Source organism: Onychostoma macrolepis, chromosome 08, assembly GCF_012432095.1.
Source record: "Onychostoma macrolepis isolate SWU-2019 chromosome 08, ASM1243209v1, whole genome shotgun sequence".
Taxonomy (NCBI): Eukaryota; Metazoa; Chordata; class Actinopteri; order Cypriniformes; family Cyprinidae; genus Onychostoma; species Onychostoma macrolepis.
The window spans coordinates 8,994,780-9,014,477 of NC_081162.1; the positions used below are offsets into that span (position 1 = coordinate 8,994,780).

General features: G+C 38.5%; 1 protein-coding gene across 1 annotated transcript; it reads left to right on the forward strand.

Moving 5' to 3' along the window:
• The first annotated feature begins 65 nt into the window (after positions 1-65).
• Positions 66-5,047, forward strand: LOC131546087 (H-2 class II histocompatibility antigen, E-S beta chain-like). Its single transcript, XM_058785409.1, has 5 exons — positions 66-211; positions 861-1,136; positions 3,652-3,933; positions 4,112-4,225; positions 4,323-5,047. The coding sequence occupies exons 1-5, from the start codon at positions 148-150 to the stop codon at positions 4,343-4,345; spliced, it is 759 nt and encodes a 252-aa protein (XP_058641392.1). The 5' UTR covers positions 66-147; the 3' UTR covers positions 4,346-5,047.
• Positions 5,048-19,698: the final 14,651 nt, after the last annotated feature.

Below are 19,698 nucleotides of genomic sequence, written 5' to 3' on the forward strand. Positions count from 1 at the left end.
AAACCAGAAAATGAAAGCAGTTTTCCACCTAGCAACACTTTACATTTGTGTGAGTAGAAGCTGATTGGCCAGAATATTTAGACGTCTGCCACAAGAACAAGACTCTGAGAGAAAGTTCATCATTTGGCATATTCATAGACTGCAAATATGTCACTGCTAAAACTCATGATTTTTCTGCCCGTACTGATGCTGTCTGCATTTACTGGAACAGGCAAGTAAAATGGAAAAGAGCGAATTTAATGCCTTGATTAAAAAAAAAAAAAAAGCTTGTCATTTATAAGTTTTAATGAATTTTTATTATTGATATTGGTGTTGCTGATATTGTCATTGATGTTTATTGGGTTGATTTGCTTTTACAAAATACGTAGATGGATATTTCAGAAAGCAATATAATTAAGATAAGCTAATAGATGTGGTGTTTCTCTGGCTGCTTTCATACTCGGTTCGATTGCTCGCTGATCGACTGCTCGTCCTCCCCTGCTCCCGGTGCGTGGCGTCATCAGAGTGTGTTTCCAATCTGCAAACACAGATCGGCAGATTCGCCGCACGCGTCTGTTTGTCGCGGATGTAATAAAGTTTCAAAAGAACGCGTCAATTTCTGCTGAAGATGATCAGAACTGAGATACACATTCTCTGTGCTTGCAGCGCGTCAGTCACGCTTGTCAAGGGAAGACACAAAAATACCGCTTTATCGGATCATACGTCATCAATAGCGGTTCGGTTCCGTGATTTAATCTGACCGCGTTCACATCAGAGGAGAACCGTACCGGAGTCCGCGTGAACCAGACCAGACCAGACCACGCGCTTCAGCCGGACTCGGGTTCAGTCTGAAGCTCTAACTCTGTGTTTCTGTGTTTCAGCGGATGGATATTACACGTACGGGATGTCTGAATGCGTCTACAGCGCCAGTGATTACAGTGACATGGTGTATCTCGTGTCATATTCCTTCAATAAAGCTGTGGATCTACAGTACAACAGCACTGTGGGGAAGTTTGTGGGGTCCACTGAGCAAGGAGTGAAAATGGCAGAGAACTTCAACAACAATCCGGCCTACCTGCAGCAGCGGAAAGCTCAGGTGGACGGATACTGCAAACATAATGCTCAGGTCCTGGACTCAGCTGTCCGTGATAAAGCAGGTGAGTGCTGCAGGACTCTTCTCTCACCTGAGCTGCTCAGTAATGATCTCATCATGTGTTCACCTGCGCAGAAGAAACCCGCTGCAAACGCGTGGATTAGAGGTCTGTGCAGATATAATGTGTGGTTGCCTTCAGTAAGATATGATTGTGTTTAATATAAAATCAGTAAAGTGGCTATGTATATAATATGTAAGGAATAAATACATCCAGTCGGTTGTTTATCGCAGAATAATCCTGGCAGGGTGATCAGGGCTCCGACGCGAATTAGACCGTTTAGTGTTGGATATTCATACAAATGTGTTTGGTTTTCACCATAATTGTGTGTTTAAAAAGTAAAGAAATGCTTATATTTATTCTCTGGCCAAGCGAACCAACCCCGTGACGTCACACGCGGTGGTACTGCAAGATGGCGGCGCTCTTGATCCAGAAGCTATAACAAAAACATCCTTTTTTCTTTAAAACGGTTACATTATTTGTGTTTGATATTTTTTATTAAAGTGGAAATCGCTTTACTAAATAATGTAAACTTGACTGACAGCTTCACTTCTACTTTAACACTCTGGGCCTCTTCGTTTAGGAGTCACACTTGGCTCCTTTGCGAAGCCTTGAAATATAACTTCTTTTTTTTTTACCAGGAAAATCAATGCAATACATTTGTTCAATAATATTTTCTGATTATTATTTAGAATTTTGAGGGGATTTTATGATACTATGCAATATTTATACAATTTTAATAAGCAATTTTTTTCCATTATAATTATTTTTGTTATCTTATTTATTAACTTTCAATAAATGCAATATTTCACATTAAAACAGAATGAAAGCACTTAAAATCCATTTTTTGAAGTGAGAATTGTGCCATGTGGTGGCACTTAAAAAAATAAAAACTTGCCTATATATATTATGAGGTTATAGCTGTGTATGTGTGTATAATAAAATAAAAAAATAAAATAAAAATTATATATATATATATATATATATATATCTCTATCTATCTATCTATCTCATACACAGAGGCTTTTGATTCCAATTGTTTTTAGACATAATGTCTTCATTTTATTAGGTTTTACATTAGATACATATGCATAGATATTCTAAAAGACTACTTTTTGTCAAGGTTTAGATATTTTTGGTAAGATAAATATCAGGTTTTGCATTATGATTACAATAAAATATTAAAATTTTGTTTAGAAAGGAACACATGGGAAGCATTTTTGTTACTCTGATATCAGGAACACCTGGCGAAAATAAGAACAAACACAATTATCAGACAGTAATTTGAAGAAAAAGAGGCGGGGAAAATCTGAATAACCATAAATGAATATAATTGTAACTAGTTACATACAAACTGTAATTATTTTACTCATTGCTGCACATGCAACCGATAGTAATTCAGTGTCTCTTGCATACTGGAAGTTTGCACGTTTGGTGAGAGAGAGCGAGAGACTTGATTTATTTTTATTTTTGTTATTTATTTATTTTATTTCACATTCTCAAAATTTGCTCTGTTGCAGTTTTACCAGTTCATTTCTGTGTGTGCGTGCAGGTGTCTATTTTGCACTCTTGATATTTTAGAGTGTCACCCCTTGATTGCTGTGCACTTTTTTTTTTTTTTTTCTTGATTTGTAGTTTGTACCACCAAAAGATTCTCTGCATATTTCCTATTTTGGTAATTTTTGACCGCGACGGAGCCAAGTGTGACTTTTTTTTCTTTTTTTTTGACATCCGAATCGTGTCCATGATTTTTTTGTGTTCACATAGCTAATGCAACAAAATTCAACAAGTGTCATCTCATTCTGATGAAGCTATGATTTTTAAAATTTCAAAATATAAAATCTTTCGGTCAAAAATGACCGAAGAGGCCCAGAGGGTTCAGGGATACAGGAATCTTGTCTCATCTGTAAACCAAATTCTAAAAAACTTAAGTGAAAAAATCTAATTATCATGCTATGTGATAAAATAGCTTCTCCTCCCTGCAAACGATACTATGAATGAATTTTTAACTTGAAGGCAAAAACAAAACAAAGGACCATGGCAACGGATAGCGTATCCTGTTAATATGGCGGCGCCTTCCTGAAATGCAATGCAGAGTGAAAACATTGTGACGTAACTCCTCATTCTCTATTGAAGTTTGCTGCTTTGGTAGTGTGTCTGTACAATATAATGTGTGGGTATCCTCGGTATGATCTATGCTTGTTTTTAATACAAAATCAGTGAAGTCGTTATATATATTACGACTGAATAAATGCTGAGTTTACACGGGGGTTATTTTACAAAATTTTAACTTTCAGAAAAAAAAGCTTAATTAAGAATATAAGGAAACGTGTCTGCTCTTTATCAGTCTATAAATCTTAATTCAATGTTCATATAATTAATTTGTTCATATAGTTAATTCAGTTCATTCAAGCATTATAGCTGCTTGTCTCCTCATGCATTTATCAATATTTGTGTCACATGCATTAGAATAGTATAAGCTAATATGAGAGTAATTAATTTGATGTTTTTCCTGGTTTAGTGCAACCGAAGATTTCACTCAAGTCAGTGAAGCAGGCTGGTGGCAGCCATCCAGCCGTATTGATGTGCAGTGCATATGACTTCTACCCTAAAAAAATCAAAGTGTCCTGGCTGAGAAACGGTAAAGAGGAAACCTCAGACGTGACCTCCACTATGGAGCTGGCTGATGGGGACTGGTACTACCAGATCCACTCTCACCTGGAGTACACCCCCAAATCTGGAGAGAAGATCTCCTGTGTGGTGGAGCACGCCAGCTCAACTAAACCCATCATCACAGACTGGGGTAAGACGAAACATTTACCTTACAGTCTCACCTTTATGAAGGCATATTTATGGGATCAAATAGAAAATATGGAAACTATTTTATTACATTTGCACAGCTAAACAAATATTGTAAATATTGATAATGTGCTTATGTTTACAATCATTCACTATCAGAGCTTGATTTCCGTACCCCACAGATCCTTCTCTCCCTGAACCTGAGAGGAATAAAATCGCCATCGGAGCCTCTGGTCTGGTGCTGGGAGTCATCATCGCAGCTGCTGGACTCATTTACTACAAGAAGAAATCATCAGGTCAGTTTAGATGAGAGCAAATCAGACTGATACTTATCCATATACATGTCTGTATATTCATCAACTTGTCAATAAATTGTTATTTTTACTTTGTCAGGGAGGATCCTGGTACCAAACTGATACAGTCAGTCTGACGTTACCTGATGCTGACTGGAACAGGACCTGTTTGGATCACTGATGGAATCTTTGACACAACTTTCACATACAGTCTCCTTATACTGAAATTACCACTTGTTTCACTTTAATGAAGTAATAATGAAAATGAAAAGCAAACAGCATCAAACATACATGACTTGTATTTGAGCAGCTCTATCTAATGTCAGCGATAAAATAAAACGTGTATTTTATAGAGAATATGTGTAGTAATGATTTAGCTTGAACTCTCTAGAGCTGATCAAGCAAAGTGAATGGTGTTGTTATAAAGCTTTTCAATCGATGTTTCCATAGAAGTTATTACTATTATGAAACCGAAGCTTCAGAGTCAGAGAGGCTTCATTCGCAAAACGGATTTTGACATTTCCTTTCTTTTTAAGTAAATATATTTGAAAAAAATATGCTTAAGCTCTAGTTGTATAAAATGTTGAATGATTCAAGTTTCTTTTCCATAGATAAATGCCTGACGTGTAAACATTTATTCACGAAACTTTAGCGCCCCTACTGTTTCTTTTTTGTTGTTAATTGTGCATTTAATTTCAGATGTGATTCTTCCTTTAAATTATCCTACTAATACTACTTTGATGTTACTTTGATGCATTATCATATGCGGAAATTATTGAACCTGTACATTTTTAGCCCTTAATAAATATTTCTTTAAAAAACTAATTATTGTTAAACTCATTTAACCTCACATTTCCCTTCATGTTGCATTTTTGATTTACAATATATTTGTTTACTTTTTTTCCTCCTCAATTTACCTATGATGTTCCATAATGAATATGTTTTCACAGTATTTTCTGTTTTCTACAATTGTTAACCAGTGGTAAATTAAGTAGTTTAGACATGAGGAACAGCCCACATCTGAAAGGTCTCACAGGTGACAGTGTGCTGTACGTAACGTCAGAGCTAAAGCCAAGCAATGAGGTCACAGGAACTTACTGTAAACCTGTAAGAAAAGATTGTCAAAGCATAGATCTTGAGAAGGATACAAAAAAAAATTCTTAAAAGGAAGATGTTCACACCCACTGAGATTGTTTGAAGATTTAGCCATCCTGCCAAACTAAGCTTATGAAGTAAAAGCGATAGTACCATCCCTAAGATAAAGCATATCAGTACATGGCAGCATGGGGATGTTTTTCATGGATGGGAGGTTTATGTGAACTGAGAGGAATTTGAGCGGGTCAAAATACAGGGAGATTTTTTGTTAATTTATATTTGGCTTTATTGCTTAGGATGGTGAAGAAATGACACATAAGTATAGGGAGAGAAATAGTGGACAGGACTGGAACATATGAGTGCAACAGCTCCTCATGTGTCTGGAGCAACCCTCTGTGTCACAGCTCCAACCAGGTACTTGAGTAAGATATGTTCAAGAGTGCTCTGGACCTCATGGTTTGGACTAAAGTTCACCTTCCAACATGACAATGACCAAAAGCATCCAGCTAGGTAACTCTGGAGTGGCTTCAGTATGACTCATTAATGTTAGAACCTGAACCCCATCAAAGATTTTTGGAGACACATGAAATTTGTGGTATAGCAACACTACTCGTGACAGAGCTTATGAGAACCTGACAGAGCTTATGAGGATAAAACACTGCTGAGAAGAAAAGATCCTCCAAACTACTGTAGGTGTACCAACCTTAGGTCATCAAAAAAGGCTTCAGGCTGTTATTGCTGCCAACGGTGCTTCCACACTTAATAAAGGATCTGAACAATGTAAGTTCAATATTTAATCAAATACATTGAGACAATACCTACTGTAAATAATATCTGATTATATGAGTTGTATGGCTGCAAAGTGAAAGAAAATAATAAACTTTATTTATAGAGCTCCTTGAGGTCACATGAAGGATCATACACAGACAGACACTGACGTATACTAGGATATTACAGAAAGAGCTTTATAAATTCATGGACTGCAAATGAGTTTCATTTAGTTTAAAGTTCATGTATTTTAATCATTTGTCACATTCTTGGTGCTTCCACAAAAAAACAACATTATAATAATCAATAAAAAATTTGCAAAAAATTAATCTTTACCAGATGTATTTGTGCCACAAAAGTTTATATAGTGAAATTCATTTAATTCCAAACATTATGTTAAACAAATGTCTCCTTTGAAAAAGTAAACCTTGATTCTTATTCAGGACTGTCTTCATTATAAAACTGAATAATGTTTTGAAGATGTAATGAATATATTAAAACCCCAAGGACAATTGCATTTACAATGCAGAGAGGATGAAATTTGATTATTTAATGTGGTAATTATATTTTAATAAGTTAAGTCGTGACATATTGTCAAGTATGGCAACCCATACTCGAAATGGTGCTCTGCATTTAACCCATCCAAGTGCACACACAGCAGTGAGTAGTGAACAAGTGCACACACACCCGGAGCAGTGGGCAGCCTTGCTCCAGCGCCCGGGGAGCAATTTTTGCCTTGCTCAAGGGCACCTAAGTCATGTTATCGAAGGTGGAGAGAGTCACAATCCCCACCTTCAATTCCTGCCAGCGCAAGAATCAAACCAGCAACCTTCAGGTTACAAGCCCAACTCCCTAACCATTAGGCCACGACTACCCCGACTAATGATAGCATTTAAATTGCCAATTTGTGAACAACTTTGTAATCAGTAAAATATTATTATTATAATACTTAGATTTCACTCTACTCAGAGAATAATAATGTAATTATTTTATTAATCATGTAATAAAGATTATATTCAGTAATTAGCTGGTCTGAACTGTCCAACCAGTTTATGGTTCTGGTATTGTTTGCTTAATGTCAAATCTCAACAGGTCACAGCTGAAGGAAAGCTTTACCTTAGTCCTGACAGTTTCAAAAACAATGATTTAAAAATCACCTCTGAAAAGAACTTATATTAATATCATGAAGGAATTTAAATATTGTGATATTAAAATTTTTCTCTAGTCTTAAAAGATTCAAGAAAGGGTTGCCTCTGGCCTTGTTAAAGGCACTGATTAAGCAACCAACTTTGCGAAGTTAAGCAACTTTGAACAATGAGAAAATATACCCATTCTTTTCAGTGATTTGCTTAAAAATAATATATTATATATCTCTTCTAATTTGCAAATCAATGTCAATGCAGCACTGATGTTTTTTTTTTTTGTTTGTTTTTTTACGTCAGTAGCATTTTCCCATATGCTCTTCCCATATCCTTTTTAATATATATATATTTTTGTTTAAGAATATGGGTTTTGTAAATTTCAAACTAACAAATTTTAATCTTTCTAGAAACTGATGATCTAATAATGTTTCCTTATTCTCATTGGTTGATTGTGGAAGTGATTCTTCTAAGGGGAAACTTCTCCAAACTGCAATGTGATGCTCTCGAAACTGAAGGCCCAGTAGCTAAAACCTAGAAAAGTCTAATCTGGGTCCTTTGGAAAATTAATATTCACTTTTTAATGCAATACTCAGTTACACTTTATTTTGATAGTCCACTTTAGACATTCTCCTAACTATAAGTAACTTTGCAACTACATGTCTACTCATTAATTAATTAATTATCATTAATTTGCAACTACATGTATACTAACTCTCAGAGTAGACTTAGGGTAGGTTTAGGGTTAGTAGAATAAGTTGACATATACTTGCAAAGTTTCTCATAGTCAGTATATTGTATTTTGTGGACCCATCAATATAAAGTGTTAGAAGTTATTAAGCAGACAATCTACTAATACTCTAATGACTGCTAGTCGACATGTAGTTGCAAAGTTACTTACTGTTAGTAGAATGTCTGAAGTGGACTATCAAAATAAAGTGTTAATCAATACTCTGATATATGTTTCTATCTGCCAGAGAATTTCATCCTCATCACAATATGTTTTCTTAGCTGTTATGGTTTCCCAAGCATCTGATCTAAGGAAAGAATGATATAAATTTTGAATTAATTCCTAGCATACGTTTATCTCAGTATCTCTGCAGGCCTCTTCTATTGCTTGAAGAAGAGTTACTTTGTTCAAGAAGTTGTGGTAAATCACTTTTTATCTCCTGCATTGTGAAATTGAGAATACAACAAAGGTCAGAAGATTCAAATACTTGATTTTTTTCAATACTTAATATGTCCACTTTTAGTTTTGATGACAGACTCAATTCTCCTCGGCATGGAGGATACCATTGTTGTACAAATTTCTGGAGAGATGTTCTGCCATTAATCAGAGACAGTTATTTTTCATTTGCTCTTTGCTGGAGGTGTTGTGTTGCTATATTCGCCTTAAAATACCTTAAAGGTGTTCTGTTGCATCTCATTCTGTTGTGATCTTGTGCATCTCAATAAATTAGAATGTTGTGGAAAAGTTCATTTATTTCAGTAATTCAACTCAAATTGTGAAACTCATAAATCCAGTGCACACAGACTGAAGTAGTTTAAGTCTTTGGCTCTTTTAATTGTGATGATTTTGGCTCACATTTAACAAAAACCCACCAATTCACTCTCAACAAATTAGAATACTTCATAAGACCAATAAAAAAAAATTTTTTTTTGAATTGTTGGCCTTCTGGAAAGTATGTTCATTTACTGTATATGTACTCAATACTTGGTAGGGGCTCCTTTTGCTTTAATTACTGCCTCAATTCGGCGTGGCATTGACGTGATCAGTTTGTGGCACTGCTGAGGTGGTATGGAAGCCCAGGTTTCTTTGACAGTGGCCTTCAGCTCATCTGCATTGTTGGGTCTGGTGTCGCTCATCTTTCTCTTGACAATACCCCATAGATTCTCTATGGGGTTCAGGTCAGGCGAGTTTGCTGGCCAATCAAGCACAGTAACACTATGGTCATTGAACCAGCTTTTGGTACCTTTGCCAGTGTGGGCAGGTGCCAAGTCCTGCTGGAAAATGAAATCAGCATCTCCATAAAGCTTGTCAGCAGAAGGATGCATGAAGTGCTCTAAAATGTCCTGGTAGATGGCTGCGTTGACTGTGGACATCAGAAAACACAGTGGACCAACACCAGCAGATGACATGGCAGCCCAAATCATCACTGACTGTGGAAACTTCACACTGGACTTCAAGCAACATGGATTCTGTGCCTCTCCACTCTTCCTCCAGACTCTGGGACCTTGATTTCCAAATGAAATGCAAAATTTACTTTCATCTGAAAAGAGGACTTTGGACCACTGAGCAACAGTCCAGTTCTTTTCTCCACAGCCCAGGTAAGATGCTTCTGGCGTTGTCTCTGGTTCAGAAGTGGCTTGGTAGCCCTTTTCCTGAAGATGTCTGAGCGTGGTGACTCTTGATGCACTGACTCCAGCTTCAATCCACTCCTTGTGAAGCTCTCACAAGTGTTTGAATCAGCTTTGCTTGACTGTATTCTCAAGCTTGTGGTCATCCCTGTTGCTTGTGCACCTTTTCCTACCCAAATTCTTCCTTCCAGTCAACTTTGCATTTAATATGCTTTGATACAGCACTCTGTAAACAGCCACACCTTTCAGTAATGACCCTCTGTGACTTACCCTCTTTGTGGAGGGCGTCAATGTTCGTCTTCTGGATCATTGCCAAGTCAGCAGTCTTCCCCATTATTGTGGTTTCAAAGAACAAGAGATACCCGGAATTTATACTGTAGGGATGGTCATTTATTGAAACTCAAATGTAAATATTCTAATATTTTGAGATACTGAATTTTGACTTTCATGAGCTGTAAACTCTAATCCGCCAAATTAAAACAATTTTTTTTTTTTATGTTTTACTTTACATGTAATGAATCTAAATGAATGAAAGTTTCACTTTTTGAAATAAGTTACAAGAAAAAATTAACTTTTTCTCAACATTCTAATTTATTGAGATGCACCTGTACTTGGCCAGGCCATATTGTTTTACTATTTTCTTGTTTAGAAACTAAACAAGATTGTGATTTTGGCAGTGTGCTTTGCATCGTTTTCATACTGGATAATTTCTCTTCTACCAAGCTTCTGGAGACTGGAGTCACCTTGTCAGCCAGTATTCTGGTATAGAGCTTGGCAACCGACGTCACTGCGCAGTGCATTCTGGGACGTAAACAAGAGGGCGCCGCCAGTGAGGCCACATCGGGCGAGACTTAAAACAACCACATGAAAAACAATGTTGAAAAGTCGATTAAAAGAACAAAATGTACTATACAGAGACAAACTTCTAACGGACGCAAGAAAACGATACCTGGAAAAGATGGCCAACCACCCGCACCTATATTTTTGCCTGATTTTGATTTAGATAACCGCACCCGATCGTCACATTCAGGGTTCATATACGGTCATGAAAAACCTGGAAAAGTCATGGAATTTTAAAACAGCAATTTCCAGGCCTGTAAAAAATTTGGAAAAATAAATAAACCCAGAAAGTTTTGGAAGTGTCATGTTTCACAATTCTAGTAGAATTATGCTTAATCAGGTCCTGAATTTCGGTGTGGGATTGCGCATATATTCCCGCAGCTTTCGACTTTAAAATGAGGGAAATTCCTGCAAAACATTTATTCAATATAGCGTGTAGGTTAGATGAGTAAATAAATCCACACAACCAGTTATTTGAAAACAGCGTGATTCAGCTGCACCGCGTCTTCTCTCTTTGACCTCCATTGATAACCCCTGTGCTAAGTGTGAAGCACTTGCCCATCTGTTTGAGAGCCATATTGCACAAGAAACACACTGTCAGTGTGGTTCACAACAAGGAGAGATGAGGCAAGGATAGGTTTTATTTACAAAATAATAAGCAAAAGACAACAAAAACTGGAGTGCAAACCAACAAAGTATAAGGACAAGAACGGAGAACTCACAGAAAGAACCAAGGCCATAAATGCATAATGAGATAATGAGAAACTGGAAACAAGTGAACAACATAATCAGTAACCATAAAACTAGGATATGTTCAGAAACCAAGGCAACTAGGGCACATTCTTTACAGACGGCCAGTCCATCACAGGACTCACACACAGACACACACAAATCCATTTTGTCTGTCTAATTCACCTTCTGCATGTTGGATTGTGGGGAGCTGACAATTAAGGGGGGAACATGCAAACACCTCACAGAAAGGCCTCCTGGCTCAGACACCATGTTACGTATCTGTTATGCAGTACATCAGATACCACGTAACAAAATAATATTAATAAAAAACAAAATAACATTAATTTAACTATTAATTTAACGTGTTTTTTTATAATACATGCAGTAAGAATGAAAGCCAAAACATCACAGTAACACGCACAACACTGAAATTACAAAATAAACTACATATCGCACTCTGAAGACTGACATATGTTTTCTCAACCTACCTGGCTTTAATATAACAAGCTCTTCTGTTACAATCATCTGAATTTCATCTGAATAACTCATACAAAGCTATGAAAGGATCGAGACTAAAATAATCAAGCACTTATATACAATAATGTAAGAATTACCATGTATGCTGCATAAACTGTTTATTTGATGTCAAGTTACAAACTAGCATGCCTTTTCAAAACAAAAGCTTGTCTGAGAAAAATCTAAACCTTAGCCAGTATTGATTAATACAGACAAGACAGCACAATAATAATGTTCTTTTGGCACGTGCCCCCTCAGATTTTTGAGCCAAGTGGATTTTGAATGCAGCTTCCAAAAGACAAATAAATAGCCGAATAATATTTTTTACATTTGATACGATCACACTGGTGTGATTAGAACGTTCAGTGCCCATCATCAGCTGACAATTTTAAATCTGTGCTCCTGCCTTGGCTGGCGCTGAGCCAGAAGAGACAGACGTGTTTATACAGCGTTGCGCATTGTAACCAATCACACACGATTCTGTTGAGCTTGTAAATGCAATATGGCCAATCAGAGGCGTTCAGATGAGTCATTGCTGAAACGCTGGTGTTTTGTTCAGTGCACGTGCTCACTGACTGAATTCTGCTCTCTGGCGAATTCTCTCATCAGAGACAACAAAGTGCAGATGTGCCTACAATGTAAGTAAGATCTCTGGCTAGTCTGAAGTGAATGATTATGTTCTTTGATAATGTAAATGTTCTTTGCTCTCTTTCTGTACAATGCAAGTGTTTTAATTAGTAACTTACAATGTTTTTATTAAATTCACGTTAAATACAAAGTCAGTTAAAAATATTTTATGGCATAACACCCATCTGGTACCTAAGTTTTTAAACAAAAAAAAAAGAAGTTATTTTAAGGTTTTAAAATACGCCAGATTACACTAACATTAGGCTACTTTGCCCATCGCCTGTTATAGATTAATTAACATGATCTATTAAGGTGCAAAATGCATTTACTTACACATATTTGAGAATCATGATATTTCATGATACAGTTAACACGTTCGAATAAAAAAGGAAAAATTAAATAAAACATAAGCCGGGGGAGGCCTGGCCATCTGGACGTTCTGGAGGAGTCCTGGCTGGTTCTTCATCAAAGAAAAAGTGTCAGATTAAGTGACATTGACGGCCGACAAAAGTGGGCGCTAATGCGATCTATTTTTGCTTATAAGAATGATGATGACAAGCATGATGGCAAGCAAAAAACGTGAAGATAAAGGTGGTTGGGAGAAGCTAAAGGGAAAAAAAGCGAACAGTTACATAAGGTTACCTTTGCCCGCCTCTCTTACTATTACACAGCTTGTAGCCTATAGCACTATAGTAAAATCCCAGGACCAGTGTTGCCAATTTAGCAATTTTGTTGCTAGATTTAGCAACTTTTCAGACTACCCTAGCAACTTTTAGCAACTTTGACTCAAATGATAAAAAGGCACCCATTTTTCTCTGAATTACACACACACAAAAAGAGGAAGTCGTCTAGCAGTACACATATCACGTGAATTAAGTTGCTAGTTGCAATTATTCAATATTAATTGTTCATCAATGATAACAACTTGTTATTAGTTTGTACCTGCACTTGTTGATCAGTTTAAAAATATTGTAAAAAAATGGAAAAGGTATACCTGGTAATTTTCTGCCTGTGAAAAATCAATACAGAAAATTCCTTTAAATTATCACAGTACATTGTGCCTTATTTTACAGATTTTTCTTGAAGTGTAGCATACTAACTAATCCACTGCTTAAAAATATAATTATACAGAATGTGTAGTTTTACTAGTTAATAATAAAATATGCCTACATAAAATATAATCATTCAAAAATGTGTATATGTTCAATAATTCAATGTTGTATTTGAAAAATATATTTATTTTTTTTTTTAAAAATTATATTTATATTTTAGTTTCACTAACAAATCTAAATTAACATTTCAAATCATATTCACAATCATATTTTTTTGCTGAGATTTGAGTGATCTGATTGTATATTCTATGCATTTTTGCGTTGTGATTATAACGATGCAGTTGTGCAATGGCATCACAATGTCATTTAGCAGCTTTTAGCAACAATTTGTCCTAGCAACTTCCCCTGAAAATTAGTTGGCAACACTGCCCAGGACAACCCTAGTCCGAACATTCACTGCTATTTATAACTCCGCATTGTCTGGCACGAATATTCCATTCATTCATAACAAGACAGCAGCGATTCTACAACGGATTACATTTGAGAGCTATTGAGTTAGAAAATAGAGTAAATGAAGTCGCCTATAAGGTGATTAGTCTGATTAACATGACACATACACACACACACACACAGAGACAGAGAGAGAGAGAGACATATGAATACTCAAATAAAGAATTCTATTGTTTCAGCCAGCTATCTAGATTCTAAGTTTATGTTTATCATTGTCATATACATTTTGCATTCTGCTCTTTTTATGTAGATTTCAAGTATTTTAGTTCATACAATAATACATTTATTTCAATCCTCTGTTGAAAAAAAAAAAATAGAATGCATTACATAATTTGTAATGGTTGTACTGGTCATAATGAAAATTGTATTGGTTTTAATGGAAACTGTAATAGCGCATGTTGGTCTCTACTGGTAATTGTTCACCTTCTATTCATGGCTTTTGTTAAAGCCACTAAATCCTAATGTAATATGTCCCAAAATGCACTACAGGAAACCATTATTTAATGGTTTTAATGGTTAAAAGTGGATGGTTTGTAATGGTATTTGTAGTGGAAATAATTCGAATTTCTGCGATGGTTTCTATTGTTTATGTCAGGAGGGTCACCATGGGTTTTGTGATGTTATTTGCCATAAATGCGATAGGATTGCTGTAATATTGTGAGATAGTAGCGACTGTTTTTAGTTGTGGTAGGCCTATTTGGGAGAAAATCCAGGGCCGTTTTTTTACTCCCAGTCCATCCCTGAACATAAGCCTACTGAGGTGTCAAATGGCAAGCATGACGAACCAACCTCCCCCCCACCCCTCACTCACTCACTCACTCACTCACTCGTGCCCCCTCAAAAATAATAAGTGCATGACGCCCCTGATTAAGACCAACACAGACATACCATTGGAAATGTTTGCCTTTGCAGCTTTTGGTCTCAGTAAATGCACAAGATGGCCAAATTCATCTCTCTCCACAGAAAAGACAGGTTTGACAAGAGTTTGACAGGTCTTCCTTTTCAGCTGAAACAAAGAAAAAAGAAAATGTTGTTGTTTTAAATGTTGAGACAGTGTGTTAGAAATGATATGTGACCAAAATATTTGAGAAAAAGGACTATAAGGAAGGTTATTAACATACAATAAGAATAAATTCATTAAAGCAAATCAGTTATAACTAAATGTCTTCAACATTAGCTGTGAAGGGGTGAACCTTTGAAGGACTTCAGCCTCCCTGGCAACTTCTTCAAGTTCAACATGAGGAGCTTTGAGTTCAAGTTCCCTGTTAATGCTAGCAGCTTTCTGACATAACTGATCAAAATTTGTTTCTGAGCTTTGAAATGATGCCATTGTGAACAAGAGAAAGGAAGAGAGAGAGCAAAAAAAAAAATGTGTAAATGAATTATGAATTACAGTTCAGAACAATAGGCAAGGAAAAGCCGAGAGAGACAGAGAAAGACAAAGTGGGCTTTTGTGAGAAATGGCTTTATAAAGAGCTGTTGGACACTAAAGGTTGTTGTAGGAGATGGAGGGATACCACATTAAAACTACATTACTGAGGTAAACTTACTGAGGTAAGTGTTGTGTTACTGTGCTTTAACTACAAAGAGTACGCAAACACAGTAACTGTAGTAAAAGCATGGTAAGTGTTGTGGTTACCGTGTTTTAACTACAAATACCAAAGTAAAACTACAATTACGACGGGAGATACATATGTGTTGTAGTTACTGAGGTTTTATTACACATGAAATTTTTGAGCGGTAGTTACTATGGTAAAAACATTGTAAATGTGTGGACTTTTACATGATCCCTTTCCCACCACAGGCAAATTTCAAAAGAATATCACAATGAAAACTAACTTCATAATGCTGGAGGGGTCCGCTTGAATGATCATTCATAAATATGGGACGATCACTATTTTACGAGATGGATGGAAACCATACCTGTACTTGTCTTGAAGTTATCTAAAATCCATATCTTTTTAGCAATAAAACACTTTGAATAGCTGGGAGAGTTTAAAACGCAAATTTCAAGCCTATAAAAGAAACCCACAATGCATTTAGGCAAACGTTTCTGTAGCATATCTTCTGTTGCCGGTAGGAACCTAATCTAGGGAACGCTCGTATGGGTCGTATTTGAGGTTAGTGACAAAACGACCTATCTGGTCATATGGGTTGGAGGACTTGTTGGATATTTGTAAATTGTAACAGACGATCCATGGTGTCATTGACTCTAAAACTGCAGTCTTCAAACCTATGCTACTTGTTAAGATGGCTGACTTCTCCCTCTAATGTTGATATCTGCTTACTGGTGATAATTGTTGAAATCAATACTTTCCTCTGGTGTTCTGATGACACACCTGGTTCACTGTAATCCAAACTAGCCCTAACAGCTTCAGGTAGCTCTTCACTTGTCACGGTGTGGTGCGGGAGAGAAGCACGACGATGAAGGGTAATGAGAAACAGTCTTTAATAATCCACATAGATAATCCAATACGAGAGGATAAACACCACAAGCATACATAGACGAGATCGGACAAACAAGCACAGAACTGAATGCAACTTATAAGGGGAACGTAATCAAGGATAATGAGGAGACACACCTGAACATAATGATACCATTAATGGGAGACAGAAACTAGGTCACACATGGGGAATGAAAACACAAACAAAAGTCCATAACTGTGACAGTTCGCCCCCCTCCCGGAAGGCGCGACCCCGCACCGTAGAAGGGGAAGGAGACGGAGGTATGTCGGAGGGTTGGTGCGAATAGGCAGGAGGAGGTTCCGGAGGTGGCCGGATGACCGGGAGGAGGACGATCCGCAGTGTCCAGGGTGGTGACGGAGGAAGGAGCCAGGGAGAGAACAGAGGGACCCAGGGCGGATCAGACGGAGGGAGGAGCCAGGACGGAGACAGGAGGAACTTGGAGCAGGAGGAGCCTGGTAGGACCCAGGCCACAGCCATGATGACGGCCCATGGTGGAGCCGACGGAGGGAGGAGCCATGGAGGAGGAATGGCCGCCGACTCCAAGGGGCCGACCGACGGCGGCAGAGCAGGTGGAGGAGGAGCCGGAGCCGGAGCCGGAGAGCAGATGATTCCGGGCGAAGTCGAGGATCCGGAGGGCCAAGGTGGAGCTGAGGGCTCTGGCGACCGAGGCAGAGGCGGAGATCCGGAGGTACGCGGCGGAGCCGGAGCGACTGAGGACCAAGGTGGAGCTGGAGGGAGGGAGGAGCCCAACGGAGCCGGTGGGGCGGAGCAACGAGGCACAGCCGGAGGAGTGGAGTCCTGAGGCGATGGCAGGATGACGACCGACCAAGGCGGAGCCGGAGGGACAAAGGAGCCCGGTGGAGCTGGTGGGCCGATGGGCGACGGTGGAGATGAGGGAGCTAGGAGCCGAGGTGGAGCCGCTGGGTCAGAGGGACGAGGTGGAGTCCAGGACTCAGAGGCTGGAGGCGAAGACGAGGATCTCCCAGCCACGACGCCGATGGAGACAGGCAGACCAGCGATCCCACCGCACAGATGGTGGGCTGAGGGTGAGCAGAGGGGCTGCCAGGATGCAGCGGAGGCGGGGCTGAAGTAGCCGGGATGATAGGAGGAGGCAGGAGAGGCAGGGTGGGTGGGTAATCCAGGTAGGTCGGCAATTCAGGGTAGTTAGAGATTTCAGATGAAGGCGTGAGCATGGAAGGCATGTCTGCATGATCTTCCCAATTTATCAGGTCCCCAGAGTCCTGCGACTGCTCACCCTCAGCGTCGGTGCAGTGGGCGGGGCTTTCTTCGGCACCCTCACGCTCCACTATAACTCCCACTGTCGCGTGCGATGTAGCCGGCTCTCGCACCTGATCGGACGTTCGGTGAGGCTCTGGCTCCGGGGCAATCTCCAGCTCAGTCGCTCCTTCTTGCGATGGCTCATGGGTTGCTATGGGCTCTGGCTCTCTGTCCGCGGTGGGCTCGGGCTGACGCTCTGCGGCTCGGGGTGATGGTGGGCTGGGCGCTGGGTCAGGAGTGGGGCTGGTGTCATCGTCCTCAAGTCCACGGTCAGTGGGGATTCACAGGACACCAGCACCCACTCCACAAAGGTGGCAAAATCTCCCCGAGGACCATCTCCGGACAACCGCGCTCTGCACTCGTCGTTCAGGCTCGTCTGGTAGAACGTGCAGAGGCAGTAGTCCGGGTAGTGGGTATAGTTGGCAATTTCCACGAATAGTCTCGTATGGTCCTCGAGGGAAAGGCTCCTCTGCTCCAGCATGAGGAGGAGGCAGGCAGGGTCATTCATGACGAAACGGAAAAATAAACACTGACGAAAAACGGAAAACAAAACGAGGGGAAACACGCAGCTATGCCTTACTTTTGTTTTGGTCCGATCTTCTGTCACGGTGTGGTGCGGGAGAGAAGCACGACGATGAAGGGTAATGAGAAACAGTCTTTAATAATCCACATAGATAATCCAATACGAGAGGATAAACACCACAAGCATACATAGACGAGATCGGACAAACAAGCACAGAACTGAATGCAACTTATAAGGGGAACGTAATCAAGGATAATGAGGAGACACACCTGAACATAATGATACCATTAATGGGAGACAGAAACTAGGTCACACATGGGGAATGAAAACACAAACAAAAGTCCATAACTGTGACATCACTACAGTAATGAATTCATTTTTGAGTATACTTGATGCCAAAGATAACAGAAAAAAAAAATATATATATATTTTTTTTACATTTTGCTACAATTCACTACAATTTTGACACTATTCGCTCTGCTGTTTAGAACAGTTATGTTTGTTTCTTTTTAAATATGACGGCTATCTAACAGATGACTTTAATTTAGCTGATGATTTGGCTGTTTGTGTGACTTTCCAAACTGGTTTAATCTACCCGTTAATGAGCTAGATCTGGTTTCACCACATGTTTATCATCAAAATGGTGATGTGCTTCCATTCATATATCCCTGAAAGTCACAAATACAAGAAGCAAAGTTGCAATTACACTAATATATTGCCACACACACTTACATTGCAAAAGAGACAATGTACTGGGACTAGTAGGGTATAATGGGGGAAAACCCTTCAGTGTTTCCCCAAATAACCACGAGATAGAATCAAGATGAATTTCTATTGTAACTATGGATTGCATTGACAAGCGTGATGTACGTAGAAGTCCTCACCATGAAGCTTACACTGGTGATGTACCTGAGAGAAAACAGATTTCACAGTAACTATAAACATCACAGTTCTATATGAAAACAGTAAGGCCTGTAGATAGGCAGTGCATGTTATTTAAGAAAAATATAATTAAATTTTCAGAATGACAGATTTTTTTTCTTCAAACTTTTTTAATTTAAAAAGTACCTCAAGTTAGCATCAGGTAGCTAGTTAGCTATCCAGTTAGCATCAGCTAACAATTTGTTTTTCAAATAGGCTATTATAATTTTATAATTCATAATTATTGTTTGTATTATTTTAAATTTTAAGCTAAAGTTGCCTTTACTTTGATTTTGCTGTAAATAAACAGTCATGGTCAAAAATATCGGCACCCTTGGTAAATATGATCAAAGAAGGCTGTGAAAATTAATCTGCATTGTTAATCCTTTTGATCTTTTATTTAAAAAATTCACAAGAATCTAACCTTTCATTGGATAATAAGAATTTAAAATGGGCGGAAATATCATTATGAGAGTGTTTTTCTCTAATACACATTGGCCACAATTAACGGCACCCTTTTATTCAATACTTTTTGAAACCTCCATTTGTCAGTTTAACAGCTCTAAATTTTCTCCTATAATGACTGACGAAGTTAGAGAACACCTGACAAGAGATCAGAGACCATTCCTTCATCCAGAATCACTCCAGACC